This window comes from Macrobrachium nipponense, chromosome 8 (genome assembly GCF_015104395.2).
Source record: "Macrobrachium nipponense isolate FS-2020 chromosome 8, ASM1510439v2, whole genome shotgun sequence".
NCBI classification, from domain to species: domain Eukaryota; kingdom Metazoa; phylum Arthropoda; class Malacostraca; order Decapoda; family Palaemonidae; genus Macrobrachium; species Macrobrachium nipponense.
In genome coordinates this window covers 52,391,289-52,418,021 of record NC_087203.1, presented here as the reverse complement: position 1 = coordinate 52,418,021, position 26,733 = coordinate 52,391,289, and the positions used below count along the sequence as shown (strand labels likewise).

The window sequence follows — 26,733 nt, the reverse complement described above, 5'->3', positions numbered from 1 at the left end:
TTTGTAAAATACGAGAGAGAGAGAGAGAGAGAGAGAGAGAGAGAGAGAGAGAGAGAGAGAGAGAGACAGGGAGAATAATTCTGTAACTTGTGCACTAAATAATGAATACTGCACAAATATAATATATATATAATATATATGTATAATTGTGGACGAATTGACTCAGTTATATTTAAAGTGACAGAGGCAGTCGTCTTGTTTTACTTAAAGATTCGCTAAGAAGTGAACAGCAGTGGGTTAGAGGGAATTAGTCCCGGGGCTCTTCAACCTATCTCTCTCTCTCTCTCTCTCTCTCTCTCTCTCTCTCTCTCTCTGCCGGCAGGCAGACATGGACTTCGAAAGATTTATTCGTTCACACGTCAGTAATACAGAAGGATGTCAGGAAACTCTTGAACTTATATGAAATAAGTGTATTCTCTTAAGTAGTTACAAAGTTGAACATATTGAGATAGAATTTCAAGAAGAGAGTTATTTCAAGAAGAGCAAAAGAGTAAGTGTCACAATGTTTCAGTTGTACATTGGGAGAGATAACAGAAGTAGACGACAAACGCACATACTCCTTTTTTAGGTCATGCTTATTCAACAATTTCATTTGGGTTCTCGTGAGAGCCCATCTAGTTCATAGCGTTAGAAGTATGTTCGTTCATTTACCTGTGGTTATGATTAAGCTAGCATTCGCTCGCATCCTGAAAACTGCGGTAATTTTGGGAGAGTTTTCCTGGTTGACCCTTGACCTAGATCAGATCTATGTTTTTATGATAGGGAATATATCACATTCCCCTTTTTTTCTGTAATTATCATTACATATATATAGATATATTAATAGTATAATCTATGTATATATAATATATATATATATATAATATATATATATATATATACTACATATATATGTGTGTGTGTGTGTGTGTGTGTATATATATATATATATATATATATATATATATATATATATATATATATATATATATAATATATATAAAAATATATAGTATATATATGTATGTTACACATATACATATATCTATATATATATATATATATATATATATATATATATATATCTTATATATATATATATATAGTATATGTATATATATATATATATACATATATATATATATATATATATATATATATATATATATATATATATATAATATATATACTATATTATACATATATACATATATATATATATATATATATAAATATATATATATATATATATATATATATATGTATATGATATATATATATGCATATATACATATATATATATATATATATATATATATATATATATATATTAGAATAACTTGATCACGAAGTATATAAAACGTGATGCTATGTATAAATAAAGGTTTTTGCCACGAAGGAAAAAATGAAAAAGCGAGATAGCCGAGTACTTCCGGTCTTGTTCCGACCCTTTACTAAGGCAAACTGATTTTACAGTGGAAAACATAGTCAAAAGAAGGCTTAATATCCAAACTGACACTACAAGATTAGCAATAAGGTCGATTTCACTCGACAGAAACGAGGAAATGCCTGAGGGTAGCCACACCTTGGAGGATACAAACGCGGTAAACAGCTTATTCTTCCCGAAAACAGTATATTTTGAAAACACAAGGAAGCATATACAACTTAATATCATGAAATTTACACAAATTTTCCCAAAAAATTATTATTAATGAAAAGACGAAAGAAAATATAAATATATATATATATATAGCAAGAGAAAGAGGGAGAGAGAATATCGAACCAGAGAGAGAGAGAGAGATAGAGAGAGAGAAAGAAATAATAACTATAACGTTTAATGTTAATGTAGTGTTCTCTTATAACAATACCATTAAAGATATGCTAATTAAGAATAGTACCGTAACAAATAACAACATCTTTTACAAAATTCCTTGTAAGGATTGCCCATCGTTTTACGTTGGTCAGTCAAGTAAAAATTTATGTGTATGTATTAAGTAGCATGTGTATTCAGTTAGAACAGCCCAGACTTCAAATGCACTGTTTATCCATCTGAGTGAAAAATCTCATTGTATTAATATGGTGATACCTCTGTAATTGCTAGATCTAATGATTATGATTCAAGAAATTTACTGGAATCGGCAATTATACAAGTCACTAATAAAAACAACCTAAATCTTAGTCTGGGAATATACCATTTGGACCCATATATTTGTAAGATGTTTATGAAGGACCTTAAAATAAATGAACTACTAATAAATTAGTCCCACATGTATATAGTTATTATTTCTTTCTCTCTCTCTCTCTCTCTGGTTCGATATTCTCTCTCCCTCTTTCTCTTGCTCGATATATATATATATTTATATTTTCTTTCGTCTTTTCATTACAAATAATTTTTTGGGAAAATTTGTGTAAATTTCATGATATTAAGTTGTATATGCTTCCTTGTTTTTTCAAAATGTACTGTTTTCAGGAAGAATAAGCTGTTTACCGCGTGTGTATCCTCCAAGGTGTGGCTACCCTCAGGCGTTTCCTCGTTTCTGTAGAGTGAAATCGACCTTATTGCTAATCTTGTAGTGTCAGTTTGGATATTAAGCCTTCTTTTGACTATGTTTTCCTCTGTAAAATCAGTTTGCCTTAGTAAAGGGTCGGAACAAAACCGAAACCGGTGACTCCGGCTATCTCGCTTTTTCATTTTTTCCTTCGTGGCAAAAACCTTTATTTATATATATATATATATATATATATATATATATATATATATATATATATATATATCTATATATTATTATATATATATATATATACTATATGTATATATATATGTATATATATATATATATATATATATATATATATATATATATATATATTACTACATAAATATATCCTGTATATATATATGTATATATATATATATATATATATATATATATATATATATATATATATATATATATATATATATATATATATATATATTATATATTTTAACAAAAAAATTCCCTTTCAGTTTACATATATGAAAATATGTCATTTCCAAGGTAGAGCGAATTAGATATTAAAGGACATTTCTAGCTTGAATAGGCTTGGTATACCATCATAATTCACTGTGCGTGCTTCAGCATGATCCTTTAAGATACTACCAGGTAGCTCAGGGGAGTTACCTGGAAATTCACTTGACGAGAAGAAATCGAAGCAGCTCCTATGTCTGAAGAGCCTTGAAACATGGTGCCTTATAATGCAAAAATGTGAATTCTTCAACAGATAAAACATTTTCAGGATCTTTGAGGAAAGGAATACTCCACCAGTAAGCATAGTTTCTCTGAATTTTCGCCATTCCATGACTGTCCTATTTCTTTGATGATCCACATTAACTGTTTGTCTGTGAAACAGAGAAAAATTCCCAAACAATCAGGAAATCTCAGAACTTGGCGATAGCACATGTCATCGCTGACATCATCCAACTTTGCAGCCCAAATGATGTCTTTTTATGATTTGGCTTCCTGACTGTGTAAATGAAGAATTCATCTGATGCAGCAACATGGAGAAAGTCAGCTTCATCCTAATCTCTAAGAAATGAACCACAAAACCATGCACGGTCTTCTCTTTGTTATTGAGTGACGTTGGGCTTGCTGATAACATGAAATGGCTTGATACCAGATTTTTTTCAACTCACAATATACAGCACTATAACTTTTCTTCTTTCCCCTTTCTGTTTCTAGTTCAAGAGCCAATTTACGTAAAGACTTTCTTGGTCTACCCACGGCCACAGCTATGATGTCTCACTCTTTTTGCGATGACAATCTTATGGATTTTGTTCCAGTTTCTTTTAAAAAAGGATTCGTCTCTTTTAATGTATTTAGCTATCCATGAAAGTGAAATGAACGATGTGTCAGCATCCATGGCATCTCCGAAGGTTATAGCCCAGATTCAGTCAATCCATCTGATTTCCTCCAAGTTGTTAATGGTTGTATCTAACTCCGTCACTCAGTCTGAAAATACAAGAAATGTAAAATGAAAAATAGCTTAATAGAAACTGAGGCTATAGCAGAAATCTTCATAACTTTCCATTTGCTCCGTGGAGGGGGGGCTCTAATTTCGAACACCTGGTATATATATATATATATATATATATATATATATATATATATATATATATATTATACTATATATATTATATTATATTATTAATTATATTATATATATGTAAATATATCTATGATATGTATATTACTATATTATATTATATATATATATATATATATATATATGTAAATATATCTATGCATATGTATATATAATATATATATATATATATATATATATATAATATATTATATATATATATATATAAAACTATATCAAACACAACGAATAACCTTACGTTTCTTTGTGTAATAGATAACTATCACAAAAAACCCAGAATTTGGACTGCAACAACATGAGTGTAAGTGTTGAAGAAATTGGTAACTCGTGAATTTCCCAATTGCCGAAGGAGCGAAGCATTTCAGATCCGTCTAGATTCTAGAACCTCTTGTCTATGCGAGCTGCCTAACTTTAGTTTGAACTCAGAACCTGAAAGACAAATCAAAGCCGTCTCTCTCAATCTAAATTGAGCTCAAGCCAATGACTGCTACTGTAGTCATGAAAGGCGGCTCTATAAGTCACTACTAACGATGCGAAGGACGTCAATTTCTTTCCTTTTTATTGACAGTGACAGTCACACTTGATTGCACTTTAATGACCCCTTTTTAATAAGCTTTATGAGGCTGCTTGGTATGAAATACTGGTACTTGTCACTCGCTGAAAGCTTTATGGCATAACAGAGTCGTCCCTTACTCTAATGAGTAGTAAGTGTTATGATAACATGTAAAAATAGACTGGACACATTCAGAGGCAATTTATAACCCGCAGGCCTTTCATAACTTTAAATTGTAAGGATTCTGAATACATATATATATATATATATATATATATATATATATATATATATATATATATATATATATATATATATATATATATATTGTTATGGATTACGAAGAGATGGATAACGTGTCTTACTTTAAGTGAATAATCTTGGCTTTGCAAAACCCCTCGTAAGCCCATACTCGGAATGATTAAGGAATAAATAATAACTGGAAAGGTCACTAAGTGAAAGTGTATTTCTTAACATTAGTTTATTCTTTACACACACAACAGGGTTAATTGAACAGGAAAATATTTGGCACTCTGACTGAAATAACAAATGGAAAAGGAAATAACTGCGATTACTGAGTGAATGGCAATTCATCAAATCAACAAAACTTGAAAACATTTCTAAGTAAATGCAAATGAATTCACAAGGGTTAAATTCAATTAAATGTGCAATGATTAAGTAATGAAAATAACTAAGTTAATTAAATTGTGAATGCAAATGAAAACACAGAAAAATGTGGAAAATACCAAAATTGTAAAAAGCACTAATCACACATAATATAAAATAAAAAACACACTTCAATAAGAAAAAATGAATAAATGCACACAAAAAAATCACTTCAAATGAAACTAACACAAAACATAAAAATTTGCAATATGTAAAATTTGAAATTGTTTCACTCAAACCATTGTAACTATTAGTTTAAATTTTTACCATACCACTTTTACTATTAGTTGCAACTAATAAATTTATAGAAACACTTTACCTTGGTACCAAATTTCTTTCTGCTGCAGCTTGTTTCACAATTTCCCCACAAAATATTTCTCAAATGAAAATAAATTGGCGCCGTTACACACTTGTACAATGTTTGTTCAGATTCCACAAAAAGCACTAAATAACACTAAATAAACTCTAAGAAATATCAAATCTGAAATTTATGAGTGACCAATGTCTAAGTATAAATCTTTATGTTACGTTGATATGGCGTGCGAGGGAGAAAGAGAGAGAGAGAGAGGAGAGAGAGATGTCTGAATGCCAGGGATTCAAAATCTGTAATAATATCTTTTGCTCTCGAAAACTGTACAGTGGATCTGGCACAAAACATTTTGGGTATGCGAAAGATGATGCAATATTTCTAGAAGCTTCTAATATGACGTAACTTTACACAAAAATTGTGAAATCTACACGTGGTTTCGGCACAGATGTATGAGTATGAAACCAGTCTGCTCAACAAAGACACGACTCGATCGACACAGAAATCCCTTATCAAACGTGATGACAGGTTAGGAAAGCAAATGGAGATCTCGAGTTCCCTTTAATCAAACGTGTTGACAGATTATGGTAACAATTCTAGCTTTGAACGGACAAAGATAATCTCTTTCTTTTTCTTTACATTCTACGTTATATACTTTCAAATCATGTTATGCAGAATCTGAACATACATTTTAAGACATCATATAACTCTATGCTAGCTAAGGAATCAGAAAAATGTTGCAAAACTCTATATATAACATTTCATACAGTCTAGGAGAAGATATATGCATTATTAAAGTAGCAACATATAATATATATATATATATATATATATATATATATATATATATATATATATATATATATGTATATACTTTTCTGTATAATCTCCCAGTCATTCTATATCCCTGAGTGGACTTTAATGTGAAATAATAGAGAATCATACTTAATGTTTCCCACATGTCTATCGCCTTAGTACTGATCCTGGAATGCAATCTCTTTGCAGATGCAAATTTCTTTCCTAGTTGTGGGAGGAAATTTGGAATACCTTGGAAGAGGCACAAGGACTATTCAGCAACCAGCTGTGTGCAAACCTTATTTCTGTGTCTGGATCATTTCCCAGTCATGTGTCCTGGTTGCCTTGCAATCAACCACCTTACATTTAATTTCTGGACCCATTGGAGTCCCTGTCACCCTTGAGGTGTAAATTGCTTACTTACGTAATTTAGTGCAAATATAATTCTGTTAAACTAAATCTCAAGAATTTTATATAATTTTTTCCCTCCATTGACACAAGCCTTCAGCCATAGATTTTTTGTTGTTTCTGTTCTCTAGCAAGGCCTTTTTGGAATGCCAGTTAAGTCTATGGCTGAAGGCCTGTGTCAATGGAGTGAAAAAATTATATAAAATTCTTGAGATTTAGTTTAACTGAATTATATTTGCACTAAATTACGTAAGTAAGCAATTTACACCTTAAGGGTGACAGGGACTCCAATGGGTCCAGAAATTAAATGTAAGGTGGTTGATTGCAAGGCAACCAGGACACATGACTGGGAAATGATCCAGACACAGAAATAAGGTTTGCACACAGCTGGTTGCTGAATAGTCCTTGTGCCGCTTCCAAGGTATTCCAAATTTCCTCTCACAACTAGGAAAGAAATTTGCATCTGCAAAGAGATTGCATTCCAGGATCAGTACTAATTCAATGCATGTTAGAAACATTAGCCTGAATTCCGTCTATTATTTCCAATCAAAAGTCCCCTCACAGGGATATAGATGACATGGGAGATTATGCAGAAAAGTATATATATATATATATATATATATATATATATATATATATATATATATATATATATATATATATATATATATTTCACATCAAAGTCCACTCACAGGGATACAGAATGACTGGGAGATTATACAGAAAAGTATACTGCATTGTTTGAATCCAATGTAATAGACGCTAGTCTAGGTGGGGATATCGCAATTAGATTGAATATCACTATACTAGCATCACAAGGGGAATTATTTACAATATCGATGATAGCAATGGGGGACTGTGTTGTGGTAACCAAAAATAGGGACTGTGATGCTGAACCAATAGTGGGAAAGTTGCCTTGGAAAGAATGAAAAGGAGGTACAGACAAGAGGAAAAAACTGTAACTGTTCGCGCTCAAAATTACTCTATTACCACACCTGGGCGTCTGTGGTCTTGTTTTCTTCCGAATTGCTGAGCAGGGGTTAGCACTATGGGCAGTAAATGAACACGTGGGGGTTCCTAGATGGAAGGGAGAGTGAGGGGGGAGAGGAATGAACGTTATGGCAGTCTGAGAAGTTCTAAGCCTGGATCGTCGGTTTTCTCCTAGATTTACAACCTCACTTACAGATTTCTCTTCCCAACATGCTCTGCTCAAGGTCTGTCCACTTTCTCCTTTCAATATAAGCCCCACCCAGAATCTGAATCACAGGGCCCTGCTGCATTCTTGCAGGGTTAATTTCAAAGACAGCCAATCAGAAGGGACACAGAGGTACTCAAAGAGAACAGAGGATGTTGAAGAGGGGCAACTGAAAACGTCTGAATTTCCTTCTAAAATGAATTAATTTTCTTTGGTTCTGGCTTAAATCCTGAGCACCTCCCCATTCTCGTGGATATCCAAACCCTAGATGGGTTGGAATGGCCAAGACAAGCCAGAAAAAGGACAAATGACTTTGCAAATGACCATTCCTTCTATAACACTTTGAGTGGACTCGTGACATAAAAAATATAAAACTCTGTTGATAGTAATCTTCACATTTGATTGCTTACTTGACAGGCAGAGCATTCAAAATTATGTAATTCTTGAGGATTGATTAAATCATAAAAATTAAAGACCAGAGTGACTAACAATTTGTTATAGCACAAAAAAAATTCAAAGTTTATTACTCTTAAAATGTGACGTCACACTAGAAATGACTGTTAAATATGGACAGCAATTAATTATCAGATAAACTAAACTTAACTTACATGGATAATAGTATGCTTAATTCTATCATGCATAATACTGTCAGCTTATCGTTTAAGGCAACACATGCTATTGATCTGCCCTAATGGTCCAATATGACGCGTTCGTAGGGGTGTTAATAACCCTACAATTTCAATAAACAATTTGCTGCGTGCCACTAGAGCCATGCATATAATCAATTTTCCCATTGGGTAAATCATTACAGTTGCTAATCAGTATATGAATTTCTCCTTAGAGAATTTTAGTGTAAGTCAAAAGGGATGGAATCAAGGAAGAATAATTCTCCTTAGAAAAGAAACAAATTTACACTAGTATAGATCTCATCAGAGAACATGGAGAATTACACGAAATATAGAGACTAGGAGGAATATTAAATGAAACGGTTAAATCAAAACAAACAATGTATAAGCAAGCCATGTTTTAAGATATATTGCCTTAGTAGACTAAGCTAAATGAATAGTATTACTAGTCTCATGGATGATTAAGTGCCTAGAATGTGGCACTGTGCTAATTATATCACATATATGACAAGCCTATGAGCTTCAAGGGGTATATCTTTGAAGATTACGAATGCCCTTATAATAGTTCACAGCAAAGCACTAACTTATAAGGCCAGAATTGCTAGTGGATGGGGCTCTACCTAAGCAAAGCATACAATGGGAATAGATGCCTAAAGACGATGATGAAGAGGAAAGGAAACCATGAAAGAGAAGGTATAGAAAGCACAAAAATAGAAACAATTACAAAACGATAAGAAAGAAGTAAAAGTAGCAGAGCCAGCCACTCCTCTGAATGGAGAGGGCCAAAATTCTCTTTAAGAAGGTGGCACTGTGCCAGGTACTAGTGAGGAGAGAGACTAACAACTCTCTTAGGGTTTTTGAAAACCTCGACACCCTTTTCTTTTCTTCTTTCGACCTCTCTGAGGTCAGTTTGACGATGCCATAGGGGGGCTTAACAGACCCAAGTCCATTGAAGATACCTGAGTGGCATCAGCTCTGGCTGCTGTGACAACCCTGGCACTTGTCCCATGCTTAATGGTGCTTGGCTCAGTTCCTTGAGTTCTTCGGCTAAATTGGATTTGGCAGAGTCCTTACTCCGGGACTGGTTAGCTGCTGACAGAGGTGGAGTGGAGGAGGTATCGGTGATTGTGATGGGCTCACAAGTAGAATTGACTGACTCATGGGGTGGTTTGTGAGGCCGCACTATTGGTGGAGTGTCCGCTACAGTCATGAGTGTTGTGGAAGATTCACAATGGAATTGGCTTGTCTTCGATGGTCGACATTGGTTGCAGTGCAAAGCCAGAGGAGGAAAAGCGACCTGGACTGAGAGCTCTGGGAGGAAGACTCAATTCTTACCTTGGCACTGGCACCGATGCTGTTCCTAGCATAGTGAAAGGATTTGAAAATTGCTCAATGCTCATGATGGATGGAACATGGTAGTGCCTGGTGCCTTCAAGTGGCGCTGACTGTGTAGAGGACCGTAGAATTGCTCTGGAGATATGAAAGGGCAGGGGCCCTGAGACTATAAAATGGTAGTGGGAGACTTTAAATCTTTTCCTAGCAGGATGTTATAATCTGCTGGAACATAGGTAGCTACTGCCCTAGTACACATCTTAGAGCGATGAGGTCATGTGACTCTCAACTGGACAGTAGGTAAGAACATTTTACCATTGTAGGAGCTCTCCATTGTAACAAATTGGTGTCTATCAACGTGAGCTCCGTAAGGAATTTCATCCTCTCGAATGATGGATATCTGCGCATGAGTGTCATCGAAGGCTCAGACCTGGATTGCAGGGTAGCGACCTCTGGGAAGTGCAAAAAATATAGGGCCCTGAGCTGGTGGGCATAGAGTAGAAGGATTCGTCAATGCCATTGCAATGGCAGTAACTGCAACTTTCTTGGGGCATCCCAACCAGGAAGTGATGTGCCCATGCACTTTGCGCAAGTCACAGAAACTCTTGCTGAAATCATGCTTTGGTTAGTCTCCTTGGGCATGCTCCTCCACCTCTGCCTCCAACGTTCTGGGGTCAGCTCATAAGCCACAAGGATTGCTCTCGGAAGGGGGCAAGGTCTTGCCTCTTGTTCAGGGGGAGGGCCACTTCCTGAGGGGTAGGATTGAAGTTCCTGAACGCCTGCTCGAAATGATCGAGCCAGGTTTCAGGCTAGCTATCGTCCCAAGTCCTAATGAGGTTTCCCATGCTGTGGAGATGAGAAATGTGAAGAAGAGGGTGCAGGGGAGTCATGCTTGGGGGCGCCAGATTGGCATTCTGGGCTGCCATAGCCAGTTGATGTGCTCTTTATGCAGCTTCTCTTTTCTCTTGGGCTTCTCTTTCTTTCTCTTTTTCGGCTGCTTGGAGTACTCTTTCAGCTACTTATCTTCTCTCTTGTGCTTCTCTCTCCTTCTCCCCTTTGGCTTCCTGGTAGGCTCTCTCTGCAGCTTCTCTCATTTTATCATTCACCTAATTGATCAGTTTGTGCCCTCCAGCCCCATGACTCTTCCAGCTTCAGTGAAGGCCCTGACCTCCTCCAGTGCTGTGTTACTGTACATCTTCTCAGCGGTACAACACTAGTAGTCTAACCTGAGAATAATAGAATGGGAGGCAGTTGCAAAACTGCAAATGTCGCCAGGGATATGCGGAATACTCAACGCTACATCAGGGAAATAACACGACGAAATGACCGCCAGTGCGGAAATTTCAAACAGGTGACGTGGGAAAAACAGCAAAACAAAATTGTAAATGCCTCACGCAATTAGTGTAGGAATGGTTGTTTAAAAAGACTGCATGAAATCCACTCCGGTGTGGAAAACTCATGCAGACGACATTGTCATAACAGTAAAACAAAGTGTAAATGCCTCACCCAATTAGCGTAGGAATGGTGGTCTAAATAGACTGAATGAAATCCACTCCAGTGCAGAAAACTCACGCAGGCGACGTGGAAATAATGGTAAACGCATTGTAAATGCCTATTGCAGGTGCGGAAATTCATGTAAATGCTGTTGTAAATAAAGTTAGATCCCGGTAAATAACAGCAAATAAGCTGTATCGGTCATGTAGATTAATACAACATACGGGCGGCAATACTCAACACCAATAATGGATTTAACAATGAATTTCATAAATGCGGAAACCTCAACGCGATTACTGGCTTGTTAATAAAAAGAAAGGAATCTTGCCACGAATTCATGGAAATCTCAACGTGAAAAGTCGTGGTTTAGCAAACGAATTACGTAAATGTGGAAACCTCAGCGCAAATACAGCTTTGTAATAGGATCTGTAAATGCCAGTACAACTGGGTTGTAAATAACAACATATAAAGTATTTGTTACCATGCATTCACGTAAAGCTCAATGTGAAAAGACGTGGTTCATGCAGTTGATAAAATAAAGATGTATAATTGGGGTTTTTTATCGTCTCGAGGACGAAGACGAAATGGGGATAAAAAAAATTTATTTCCACCAAAACAAATCCATGGTCTGTCATGCCCTTTTAACACCACAATGCTCAGAATTGTAATTTTATGCTAGCTTTGTAAACACTAAAGGGAAGAGGAAGAACCAGAATAAGAATTATCTCACCACTGCATAATTACTAACTACACAGATCCCCTATCATACCGTTTTATCAACCCTACTTTCTCTCGCGAACCAAAGACCTATAAATTTCTACTTGCCAATTTAAATCCCTGGAGAATTTGGCCTTCACACGGGTACACGAGGGAGGAATCACACCTGACTTTTTCAAGGCCGTGTTTTGGGAATTTAGGGAAAGGGAAAACCATGTGCCCTTTGTGGAAAGCAATAAGTACTTGCCCTTATTATTTCTATCTACAGAGAATAAAAAGCACTTGCCGTTGATTTTCCTTATTCTGATGTTAAATGAATTTATGCTAAAACTTTGTTTTTCTTTTTTACTCGCTCACTCTCTCTTCTGTTCTTTTGTTCATAAACGGGGCAATGGATAGGACTCGATTAGTGGCCAGGGATTTTTAATTCTCCTATCCTGTCTAGACCTGCTAGCGAGAGAGAGAGAGAGAGAGAGAGAGAGAGAGAGAGAGAGAGAGAGAGAGAGAGAGAGAGAGAATGCGCTCAGGCACAATGAACAGCCTGCTGATTCATGTTAAAAATCCTAACTATGAAATCTCTTTACAACTTAAGATTCAACGATTTACACTTGGAATTCACGAAATATGGCACTTATTTTTGTTTTGAATTCACTCCCTAAATAACTGTATGCTTCATGCAATAGCACATAAAAAAAAAGAAGCTAAGGTTAAATTTCTCTCTCTCTAGTCTGATGGTATGCACATGGTTCTAATATCTTCCTATTGCTATTCTTAATGGCAATCAGATTTTATACACCCCTAACTAGAATACCTAGTTCTACACAAATAACTAGAAAATAAAATTTACCTTTTTTCTGTTGTGGGGAATTGGGAAACCTGGTTTTTCACTTGCTCAAAAAATATTAAAAGGAATCCGGATTCGCTTCTTTCGTGATACCAGTTAAACGATCGCTACAACTGGAAATGAAAATGACTCTCACACGAAGCTGGGAATGGTCGCCATTTTGTAATGACCTGCTCATTCCCTCATTGAAAATGTATTCTAACACTTAAAAATGGGCTTGCCTTGAGGGACGAGAGTTACTACAAACAAAAAATCTACAGCAGAAGGCTGATATTACTGAAAAAGGAGGAATTTACAGAAACTCTGGACTTTAGTTTTAAATGAACTGTGTTTACATTAAGTTATGGATAGGTCCAGGAATCAATGAGGTGGTTGATTGTTGGTCCACAGGAAACGCGTGGCTGGGAAATGAACCAGACACGGAAATCAGAATTTGCATAAAAACGGGTTATTTCAATGCAGTCCTTTTTCCAAAGGGTTCCCAATTTCTCCCACAATCAGGCACTGTGTTCATCTGCAAAGAGATTGCATTCTAGCATTAGTAATAAGGTGAGGAGTACATGGGAAATGTTACACACTACTTGTGCTTAGCATAAAATATTACAATTCACTCAAGGGGGCATGAAATGATTGGGAGTTTATACAGAAAGTTTATACAGAAAGTTTAAATGATTGGGAGTTTATACAGAATTAATTACAACATTGAGCCAAAATTGGGGAGTGAGAAGCTGAACAAAGAATGGGGGAAAGTCGCCTTGGAAGAATGGAAATAAAATACAGCCATGAGGCAAAAATGATGATTAACTGACTGCACTAAATTTACATCTCACAGTACCTGGAAATCCTGGGTCTGGTAGTCTTCTCATCTGCTTATATTTCGGTGCACTATGGAGGTATAAGAACACTTGTGGGATCCGCAAGAGGAGGCAGGGGAGCAAAAGGGGTGAAGTGGTGTCTGCAGGGCTTGAGAAAGTTCTGAGAGTGTCTGAGGCAGAGCTGCTACGGCCCCGTTCTTTTAAAATCTCCCTTGGATAGGCCATTCCCTCATTCAGGGCCCCCTGTGGAGAATAAATCCAGAGCAACCAATGGGAGTAAAGAGGGGTTTATAGAGAATGGAGGCTTCCGGTTCACAGTGGCAACTTGCATATAGGCAAGAATGAATGAATTTTGTTATAAAGAGGTCTTATTTTTCCTTGGTTCTGGCTTGAAATCCTGAACAATATACATACATACATACAAACATACTATGCTATATATACTATATATATATATAATTATATATATATCTATATATCTATATATCTATATATATATATATATATATATATATATATATATATATATAGAGGCAGCTTTAGGACATTAAAGTTCCTGGGGGGATTGCATGACTTGTTGAGCAGTTTAGTAAGAATTCTATGGAAAGTTTGGTTTGGAAAGCAATTGTTTTTTAAATAATGCTTAGACGGATAAAGGAAGGGGAACTGTAATTCTGTCCAGATCGGAATGTATTATCAAAATGAACATGATTCTAAATTATGGTAATACCAAATTTCAAGTGGAAGACATTTTCTGTTAATTTCCAAATGCTTATTTCATTATGAATTTTATAATTTGATTGCGATTCTCTCATTGTCTGAATCAACAAACATCCCTATTGGACTCCTTAATGACTACAGATGTTAAAGTTTGCGGGTGACTATTTCACTGGCAAGAAAGGTCAGCCTGTTTTTTTTTTCCTCTTTTGAACGGGGAAGTTGTTTTTGTTGTTCTCATCTTCCGCAGCTTTGTATTACTATTCGCAAAAATGCTCGCTAGATCAACGTGTTCACCTGTTGTTACGTGGAAGAAGAAGAAGAAGAAGAAGAAGAAGAAGAAGAAGAAGAAGAAAGCTTGAACTGTAAACAACTGTTCGTCGTTGTCGTTATGTAATCTTTGTGAATTATCCGATCAACCTGGAATAGCGACCATGTAAGCTGCTAAAAGAAAATTGTTTTAGAAGTGTTCAGTGATTTTCCTGCCTAGAACTGCAGGAGTATTAAATAATGGGTTCGTGGATTGCCGCACCGTTTAGAGACCAATACCTGGTTTTTATTATGAATTTTTATCTCATCACCATGATTCATATACATGCATTAAACTACAAAACGCCTTAATATCCAATTGGCTCTGCCTCGGAATTAATACATTTTCTTATATGTTAACCAAAGGGGAATTTCTTAGTTTATAATAATTTCGTCCTCTCGTGGATTCGAACCAGCGCACAGAGGAGACATCAGGACTTCAGTGACATCTTTACCGCCTCTCAACCTGGTTTATGTTATTGATCCTAGTTGATTCGCGAGCATTTGGCATCGTTATAGAAAATGGGCGTACCTGCTGTTCCTTAGCAGAGAAAGTACAATTTTGATTATGATTTAACTGAATACGGAAGTAAAGTGTGGCGTGAGCACCTTAAGGCTATGGAAATCGCTATTTACGCTCTTACTGGAAGACAGAACTCAAAAATTAAAAAAATAATTAAATAAATAATACAGAATTGCAGTGAAATGGCATCAAATCGTCACCATTTTGTAACAGGAAATGTAAAACGTGATACGAATAAATCTACATGACACAGCCATCCCCCTCGTGTTTTTATTGACGAGATCCTGGATTTTTCACACGACGGTCAGAAAAATGATTATACTAGGGAACCCATGGGCCAAATTTTGGAGGAGACCTATCTTAAATTTGGCACAAGGGCAGACCTAAATTTTATGTTGCTTAACTGTATCTAGATTGATAATCTTGAGTTTGCTAAAAATTTTCTCTTACAAACATGATGAAAATTTAATTTGAAGTAGTGTACCCCAAAGAGTCCCATAGACGATACGACCGGCGGATCAGGTTCCGTTCTGTCTCCGGTATCCGCGTTGCCAAAGACGTTCGGATTCACTTCAGTTGTTGAGACCTGGTAGAGTGAGGACATGACCACTCCACTCAATGACAATGATATTGGCGGCGCTTTTGCAGCAGAAATTGGAAAACCGCAGCGAAAAAGGAGAACCCAAATTGAACTATGGTCGGAGAACACAATTATTTAGTTAATGAATGAAACTTTACCCTAGTGACTGGTTTCATTACCCGAGAATAGACGAGTAGACCGACATGGGATTATTATATATGGTCTCCCCTCATATATATATATATATATATATATATATATATATATATATATATATTATATATATATATATATATATATGTGTGTGTGTATATATATATATATATATATATATAATATATATATATATATATATATATATATATAAACACTTTTATGAGACAACCAAAATCAGTGTACGAGAGGTTGCTGGACTCTGCTTGCGCACCACAAGTCCTTCCTTGGGGCATATAATCCTAGAGACATGTAAAACAATTAATAATTATTCTAGTTATGCAACACGAGTTTACAAAGGTAAAAAGTAACTATGTTGCATACACAACATCTTGCATAGTCTAGTGGTATATAGGTTTATGATCCGTTTACAAAGGAAAAAGGAATTCCATTGCATATACACCTTCTTGCACAGTCTAGCGGTATATAGTCTATTATACAGTAAGTCTATGATCCGTTGAAGCAGAATAGGCCCTAGGTTCTGTAGCCAAGGTAAGAGAACAATTTTCAACTCTTTTGTACACAAAATTTTTAGTTTATACAAGGAAAAATTTAGATATTATTGAAAGTGTCATCATAAACTTTAATTTTTTGTATGGAAAATTATAATGTAATTTAAACAATAGTACTACACACACGCGCACTATATATATATATATATATATATATATATATATATATATATATATATATATATATATATATATATATATATATATATATATATATATGTATGTGTGTGTGTGTGTGTGTGTGTGTGTAGTGTGTGTGTAGTAATATTGTTTAAATTATATTGTTATTTTCCATGCAAAAATGTAAGTGCTTAGTGAATGTTTAGCGAGTGTTTAGGGTTTAGTGAATGTTTAGTGTGTAAGAGTTTAGTGAGTATTTAGGGTTTAGTGAAGGTTTAGTGCATGTTAGTTTTTAGTGAGTGTTTAGAGTTTAGTGAATGTTAGTGTATGTTTAGGGTTTAGTGAATGTTAGTGTTTAGGAAATGTTTAGTGTGTGTTTAGGGTTTAGTGAATGTTTAGTGTGTAAGTATTCAGTGAATGTTTAGGATTTGGTGAATGTTTGTGTTTAGTGAATGTTTAGTGTGTAAGTGTTTATTAGTGATGAGTGAATGTTCATTCATTGTTTAGTGTTTAATGAGTGTTTAGGGGCTTAATGAGCATTTAGAGTTTAACAAGTATTTAGTGTTTAATGAGTGTTTAGTGTTTAGTGAATATTTAGTGAGTGTCGAGTGTGTGGTGAGTACTTAGTGAATGTTTAGTGTATAGTGAGTGCTTAGTGACTGTTTAGTGATTAATGAATGTTTATGATTAAGTGGGTGTTTAGTGAATTTTTATTGAGTGTTTGTGGTATAGTGAGTATTTAGTGAGTGTTTAGAGTCTTATGAGTGTTTAATAAGCATTAAGTGTATATAGACTGGTGGAAAAATTTTCAGATTTCACTTCAGGGGGTACGGAATGTTAGGAGCTGGCATCCATGTCAGCTATAGTTGATTCACATCAATCATCCATTTGATGTCTAGGCCAGTCCCTGTCGTAAGGGACTGGCCTAGACATCAAATGGATGATTGATGTGAACCTACTATAGTTAATATGGCCCCTACTGAATATATTTCAAGTGGATGCCCATTGATTTAGGCCTTTTTAATTTTTTTATGCCAAAAACAAAATGGCTGGACAAATAGAAAATGTTTAACTTGGAAAATATGTGATAACTTCAATTGTACTGAAGCTGTGGTTCTGAAATTTGACATATCATCGCAGCAATACCAGTAAAGTGTCTTAGAAGTATTAAGCCATTCCATAACGAATTGATAAAGTTATATACAGATCAGTCACAAAAATGTACAAAAAAAACTCAAAGCTGAACTCTGTTGATTTTCAAATCACTCGACTTATCTTGACTTTTACTGTGGGTACATTTCTGCAGTTTGGTATATTTTACTCAAGTGATACCAGTGAGATGTCCTGAAAATATAATGCCAAACTATACATATTTGATAAAGTTATGTGTATATTTATATACAATAGTCAGATTTGGCTATTAAAAATATTAAAAAAAGGGGGTCATATATTAACCTTTACCAAACATATGGTTCTGAAATGTTGCATTTGTCTCATTGAAGCCTATGAATTATCCTAAATATATTGATGGAAAAATATATCATGCCACACCATAATGATTTGGTGAAGTACTTCCTCGTGGAAAGTCAAGGTCCTTGAAGGTCCCTCCCGAACTTCATCATTTGGAGAAGGTCACTCGCCAATCTTCTCGAGAAGATCCTAAATTCACAGCCACCTTGAATGAGACGATGTTTACCCCAGATGATCAGGTGTTTGACAAAGCTTCTGCCCGAGATATGGCCTGGGTTCTCTCTCGCATCTATAGCTCCAACAGTGATAATTTGCCACTATGGACCGGGTTCAACCAAGTTACAACACAAAATAAACACAAGCTCTGCACAATTGGGTATTTTCCTCTCCCCAACGCTCCAGCCCACAAGAATGACATGCTGTGGACAGTTATAATGCGATGCATGAGGATTTCCAACATTATAAATCCTGGCCAGTCCACAGTCATCACTCTGGACCAGCAGCTGTACTGCAAGGCCAAGGAAATACAATGGTCGAACAGTAATGAATGCAAAACTATATTTCTGTGACTTGGGGGGTTCCACATTATCAAGAATTTCATGTATGTGATTGGAAATCACTTTGCAGATTCTGGTCTTACTGAGGTGTGGACAGAGAGTTCTGTCTTTGGAGAGAATACAGCTCAAAATATCATGCAGGCCAAATCGTACAACAGGGCTATTCTTGCACACAAGCTAACATCTGAAGCTGTTTGGAAAACGCTCTGGCCGACATTCATCGTATGGGCTAAAGATCACCAAGTAGAAGTTGAGCTCAAACATTATCAGCCCATATCGTAGAAGCTTTGGAAGCACACAATGAGCGAGATGTGACCAGTAACAACGTCAAAGCACTGAAAGACGCAGTTCAGCACTCCAGAATAACAAGACTGTTGGACACCTTCCAAGAGACACAACCACCCACTTCCAGATTTTGGGTGACGTACATCAAAATGATCTCCATCTTGTTGCAGTTCCTGCGTGCAGGGAGAACTGGAAATTGGAACCTAAATAAATCGTCCTTTGCAGCAATGTTACCCTAGTTTGCCCAGTATGACCACACAAACTACACTCGCTGGGGAGCAGTTTATCTTGCTTACATTATGGTCCTTGAAACAAGACAATCTGATGTTCACCAGGAGTTCATGAATGGAAATTTTGTGGTCAAGATAACCAATAACACATTCAATCAGCTATTGATGGATCAAGCCTTAGAACATGTCAACAAAGTTGGCCAACTTGTCGGTGGTCTTGTAGGAATAACGAGATCAGAAGGAGCAAGAGATCAATGGTGCCTCACATTCAACAAACGGAGCAGAATTGTAGACGAAACAAGAGCCACGTTGGACATGCATGCTACAGATTAAGACTACAACCCTTCCTATGTAAAAGAAGCCGGACCCTCAGGATTAAAGCGGGACAAGGAAGATATTCAGAAGATTGTCAACCAACTGAGGAGATTCAACATTTTTCAACACCAAAATCCAACTGTCGTTAGCCTGGCCACTCGAGATGTAGCTTCTCCTCAAATAACGGAATGTCTACTGACAGCACACGCAAAAGGGCAAGATAAATTGAAAGAATTTTTGGGCTTACGCCTGATCACAAAAAAAGTGGGATTCCATGACAAGCTCACAGTCAAAAAGTCTGACGCTGAAAAGCATGTATCAGGTCTAGAACAAAAATTCAGCTATGAAACAAAAACAGATGAAAGCAGACCGTAACCTCTTTCAACACTCGCTTTTTTGAAAGAAGTTGGATGCAAGGTGGAACTGAAGGAAATCCTCAGCCACGAACTTTCACCGGTTCCCCTATCACTTGCAGACACATCTGGAGCAACGTGATCCACAGACAAAGCAGCTCTCAGAATTATCCTTCAGACAAGAACAACTGTAGAGAAACAACCGTCGACAGCAAATCTGAAAACTTGTGTGATCATCGACGGTCAGGTACTTGTTCAAGCAATCAGCAGACCTGCAAATGCCCACAATTTTGAACAACATGCCGACTGGTTCGTCGCCACTGTCTTCAGTCACTTCAGTGACACTTGCTCCAGAGTTGACGTCGTGTTTGACAGATATGAAGCAGATACCATCAAGGACACCACTCGGATGTTACAGACCGGGAAAATCCGGCCAATATGTCGCAAAGTGGACAAAAGGGATGTGCCATTATCCATCAAATGGATGCAATTTATTGACCGCCCCCGCAGAGAACAAGGAAGACCTGGAACACTTTTTGAGCATGGAGTTCATTCATCAAGCAAGGTCGACTCAACCGAATTGTGAAATTGTGACGTCTGGCGGATTCCATAACCGAACGGCTGTTCAGTCATCCTCTGGAATGGACGTCAACTCCCTCAAATCTAACCCTGATGAAGCTGATACCAGGATGCTGTTACATGCCAAGTCTGTGACAGTTAAGCATGTTCATTTGTTCCAGGGACACAGGCGTCCTTGTTCTACTCGTTCACTTTGCCAGTGACTTATCTGGAGAGCTCTGGTTTCATACGGGATCAGTGAAGCAATGGAGCTTTGTTTCTGTGCACGCTGTAAACCTTGATCCAGCTCTCCACCACAATCTTCCAGCATTCCATGCCCTCTCTGGCTGCGACACAGTCAGCCAATTTTGTGGCACTGACAAAACAACAGCATGGAAAACGTTCATCAAGAACTGTCCCTTACTGGACAGGCTCGGACGCAGCACACTTACCGGAAGAACACTGACAGATGTATAGAGCTTCATCTGCAGACTGTATTCAAGCAATGAAAACAACACAAACATCAATGATCGCACAACCAAATATATCTTCTCCGGTGGGAAATGGATGGAACAAGGACGGTACAACTGGAAATATGCTTCCTCATTTGATGAGTAATATACCATTTCCAGCAGTTTACCTCTAGCTTACACTATGCCAGTGTAAGAACTGCAAATCCCACAGATGTAGTTGTCGTTCTTAAGGAGCTGAGATGTACCACTGACGGAACTTGTCAAAATCCTTTGAACAGTGCCCAAGATGACTCTGACTAGACCACGGAAGACTGATGTCGATGTTAGTATTATCCTAACACAGTGTTTCTCTAAATCAAAAGAACTTCATGTTCGTACATTTGTACAAGCTTAATATAATACATCAAGATGAAATTTTGTTGGATTTTTAGAGCATTTTTTCATGTTTGTCTCTCTATAGGGACTGAAATAGATAAGATATTGCTTAGATCTTTTGAGGATGTGAGTATTATTATAATATGTTCAAATACAGCAAATGTCATTATGTTATCTTAAATAAATACAAAGTTGTGTCATTTTATTAGCATCCGGAGTTTTCAATAATGGCGGCCGTTTTGTTTTGGCTGTATGATATTTAAAAAAGCCAAATTTAATGGGCATCCACTTGAAATATGTTCACTATGGACCACTTTAACAGTCTGACATGGATGCCAGCTCCTAACATTCCGTTCTCCCTAAAGTGATTCCTAGGCCCCTTTTCAGATTTTGCCTTAGTCTAATAGTTAGTGTCTAGTGAGTGTTGAGTATTCAGTGTTTAGTATTATTGAGTGAAAGTGTATTGCGAATGTTAGTGTTTAATGACTGTACATTAATGTTTAGTTAGTGCTTCGTGATTGTATGCTAAGAAAGTCCTGTAATTTACAGTAACCATTTATGTTAGACACTGCTTAGATCCTAGAGCAGATGCTTACGCCTTGACCACAATGGTTGGAGTTCTTAGGCCAACTGTTTTTGTAAGGTAATTTTCCTCTGTGAAATTGGGTCTAGTAATAGTTAATAATAATAATACCAGCACTAATAATAGTAATAGTAAAAATAATAATATTAATAGTAATAATAATAATAGTAATAAAGTATAGTACTATGAGCTAAACCAAGACCTTTCAATATGGCCACCTGAAGCTGAAGTCACATGCTAGGCAGGGAGATCGGCACTCCAGTGATTGACACTATGAAAATAACAGCTCTGTTGACACGGTTGGCAGGACTGTTCATGTCTAACCATAATGAAATATTTCATAATGATTCGGACAAATTACTTAATTAAAAACCTTGCATAAAATAAGTTTTTTCCTCAAGTTTTATTTTTTATTTGTGAAAATTGATTCTAGTTGTTAAAATTATAAGAAAATTTTCTCAAACTAATTATTGTAAATGATTGTAAATTATTGTAAATTGATGCAATATATAATAGCGTAATTGTACTATCGACAAGAAAAGTGAACATACAGTTTTCATTAGCTATTGTTCATCGAATTTTCCATTTGTTTTTACTGAAAAGACATAATCTTGCTAAATTTACTCTAGAATATGAAAATACATTGCAAATTATATCATATATGTTAAAACTGCAAAACAAAAGTAAATGGAATTTCTCAGATGGATCCGTTCATAAAGATCTGGTAGATAGAATGTGAATTTCTGATTGTAGTACTATGTATCACGACGACAAGATTTACTAGTTTTCTTTCATGAACGGGAATATTATTGCATCATCATAAGTGGTGAATGTAATTATTTTAGTTTCTACAAATTTATGTTTGTATTCAAAGCGATGGCTAAGGTAGGTTGAGCAAATCTAGTTACATCCACAAGAGCGTTTTCTATGATGTAAGTAGGAGCCATAGAAAGGAACAAACGCTATAATTTTGAAGCTCTGGCCCCTTTTCAGAGTTGCCAGGTGTGGCATTATGTGTCCGAAGATTTAAGAAAACTATACCTTCACTTTTCTTGCCGATTGTGCATCCTAATAATAATTATTATGATAATTATTTTTTTAACATATTATTATGCATAGGAAATGGGGGAAACAATTAAATACCATATTGTCAGTATTACTAAAAAATAATAAGTGTCTATTGCAGAATCCTTACACTCTCTCTTTTGTCCTTCTACATTTACATCTTTTCAAAAGAAACAAAGGCAATAAATCTCAAAATGTTATGCAACTTATGACTGCAACCCCCTCCCCCTCCCCCTCCCCCTCCCCTGTCAGACTCATAACACTTCTCCATAGTTCCCAACCGCCCTGCTTATATAGGGGTTACATAATTTTTGAAGGGCCAATAAATGCTTGCTGCGATATGTGTGATTGCAGCAAGCTGTCAAGAATTGACAAAGTGTCTCAGTAAGAAGGTTTGCAAAGGAAGATGCAAGTACCCTCGGGCAGAGCTTCCCTGCACATCACTCTGCAGCTGCATATGTGAACAGTAGCAGATCAAGAAACAGCAGCACAGTATGCATAACTTTGAAAATGTACTAGCCAGGACAAAACTTATGTAAAGAAAGACAAACATCTTGGCGGTCATCTTGAGAAATATGTCTCAGAGTGCTTTTTAAACAGGAAAATATAGTTCAGCAGGCTTCAAAACATAGGAACCCACACTTAGATCATGCAAATCAGACAACTACAAATATTTCTAAGCAAAACATCTACTTCAGGTGGTTATTTTGACAGCCATCTTGAAAATGGTCGCCATTTTGGATTTTCAGTTGGCCAATTGGGCAGATTCGATTAGTATACCTTGGAGGACACTTGTGCCAAATTTGATGCTTGTATCATCATTTACACGATTTTTCTATTATCCGCCCCACTATCAATGAAATTCTAGTAATAACTGATGATGTATGTACTTAATCCCAGTGCTGATAACAGGTTGTTCACTATGTGATAATATTTTCAGGTGCTATGTTTATGCATCATCTACTAATGCTACACGTCTCACAGAATGAGATAGAGCATTTGATAAGCTAGCCTCTTATGAGACACAATTCATTTTGTTGGAATGTGGCTGTCAGCTAATGCAAACAAAATCATCAATGCTGTCTTTGAAGACTTTGTCCATTGAAATACTCCATTACTAGATTATAAATTTGCATAAGACTGTTTTACTTCATGCAGGTGGCTGAGGATGGGAAAGTGCAGCTGGGACGGCTTCATTGGGAGTGTCAAGTTAGTCATCACCTTCGCCTTCAGCCATGTTGGATTGTGCGCAGTTGTGACTGGCTATTCCATAGCGGGCGCCTTCCTCTTCAGAGAACTGGAACAAAGGCATATTGTTCAGCATTATGATCCCCTCACCAAACGCAACAGCTGCCTTACTGATATTTACAACATCACAGGTATTTGTAACCAGATTAGTAACAGGCGTATATATTTCACAAAAGTACTTTTTGTGAAAGGGAATGTTTTCAGATAGAAATGGATGAGGAGACCTCCAGTTGTGAAGTCAACTGCATTCTTATGAGTACTGATCAATTAAAGCTCTCTTGGATCATGTCGAGATTAGCGAACCCACTGTTTTTCAAGACAATATTATACCGCTTTGATTTATATGTATATATAAATATATATATATATATATATATATATATATATATATATTCTATATATCCACATTATATATAATATATATATTATATATGCCATGGAACTTTTTTGCATCAATAAAATATATATATATATATTATATATATATATATATATATATATATATATATATATATATGTGTGTGTGTGTGTGTGTGTGTGTGTGTGTATATATATATATAGGGTGTTTCGAAATTAGAGCCCCCCCTCTACGGCATAAACTAAAATTAATATAGACAAAAACAAAAGTAATTCAGAACAGGTATTTATTTAAGTTTCTTTGAGTATTTAATATTTTGTGTGGCCTCCATCTGCCTGTACCACAGCCTCCATTCTTGAAGGGTATAATTTCAGAAAATCACAAAAAAGCTGTGACTCAAACTCCATTTCCCTGAGCACTTCGGTCACCTCTCTTCACAGGTCGTCGAGGCTTGGTATACCATCATAGTTCACTGTGCGTGCTTCAACACGATCCTTTAAGATACTACCAATGTTTTCACACACATTAAGGTCAGGGGAGCTACCTGGAAATTTACTTGACGAGAAGAAATCGATACCACTGTTTCGAAGGAGCTTCTGTCTCAAGATCCTTGAAACATGGTGCCTTATAATGCAAAGATGTGACTTCTTCAACAGATACGCATTTTCAGGCTCTGTAAGGAAAGGAAATACTCCACCAGTAAGCACAGTTTCTCCGAAGTATTCGCCATTGCATGGCTGTCCTTTTTCTTTGATGATCCACATTAACCGTTTGGCTGTGAAACAGAGAAAAATTCCCAAACATTCAGGAAATTTCACAACTAGGCGATAGTACACGTCATTGCTGATATCATCCAACTTTGCAGCCCAAATGATGTCATTTTTAAGATTTGGCTTCCTGTGTGTAAATGAAGAATTCATCGTGACCTCCTTATGTGGTCAGTGCCGCATAACACTGTTGAAAGACGTAACTCGATCGTCTTTGCCGCACTTAATTTGTCTGGTTCTGTTGCAGGGTTAGGTTTGGCTATCTCTAGTCGTCTTAAAATTAACTATCAGAATAAGAAAATAGAAGGATTACAACATGAACAACAATGAATTCTTTCTGAACCCAATAAACAAATAAAATCAAATAATGAACTCATTACAGCAGTAAACGAACATTCAAGTAACTTAAATCACGTTCAGGACGTTCAATCTTTTCTCGCAACATTATCATACTATAATACGAAGATGGATCATATATACAATAAAGTTTATCATTTCACTGAAAAATCCAAAGATTACGTTGAAGCTATCACACTTGCTACTAAAGGTTCTGTCACCGCACTTATTGCCCATTAAAGATTTAACAAGGATTATAGATAACACTTGTGATAGAGTCGGTTACACTCCGTTGATCGAATCACATAAGCTTGAATTATATTATAGTTTAATTTCAGTGAGCGTAGAGCAAAGTAAAATTATGATCGATATCCCTTTTGATCCTTCCGACGCGTGGGAATCCTATAAAAGTTCTCTTTTTCCTACGTACATGTCGAATAGCTCATTACCAGTTATATCCAATATGTCCGCCTACGTAATAATTTCCCCTAACAAGGAAACTTTTACGGTCGTCAGAGACCTGGAATCGTTGGTTAATTGATACAAAGCCATGGATAAGAAGGTTTGCACGGCCGACTCCTTTGAATTCCGGAATATTTCCAAAAGTTCATGCGAGTTAGACATACCACTCAATGGAACTTTGTCCCATACGCGAGAACACTGCTTGAATTATTTGTACACCTATGACAAGTCTAAGTTCGCTCACAGGCTGAGATTTTCTTCTGAGAAATTCAATGTTGTTTGCCCAGATGGTTCAGCAGTGGCATCCCATCTAGCCATTGCGATACCTGGGGGACTACCCACATAGCAGCTCTTCCCCTCCCTTACAACCCTTCCGTCGCTAAAACTATCAAAGATTTGGACACTATGGATCCCATCCATCCTGTTTTCACGTTAAGAAACCATATT

General features: G+C 36.3%; 1 protein-coding gene across 4 annotated transcripts in view; it reads left to right on the top strand.

Moving 5' to 3' along the window:
* The window catches only part of LOC135222777 (uncharacterized), a 298,504-nt gene that overhangs the window by 179,486 nt on the left and 92,285 nt on the right, over positions 1 to 26,733 (top strand). For all 4 annotated transcript variants that reach the window (XM_064261040.1, XM_064261037.1, XM_064261038.1 and 1 more), the window contains exon 2: positions 24,274 to 24,494. In XM_064261040.1, coding sequence (XP_064117110.1) covers positions 24,284 to 24,494 — 211 coding nt within the window. In that variant the 5' untranslated portion in view covers positions 24,274 to 24,283. The remainder of the gene's footprint in view (positions 1 to 24,273; positions 24,495 to 26,733) is intronic.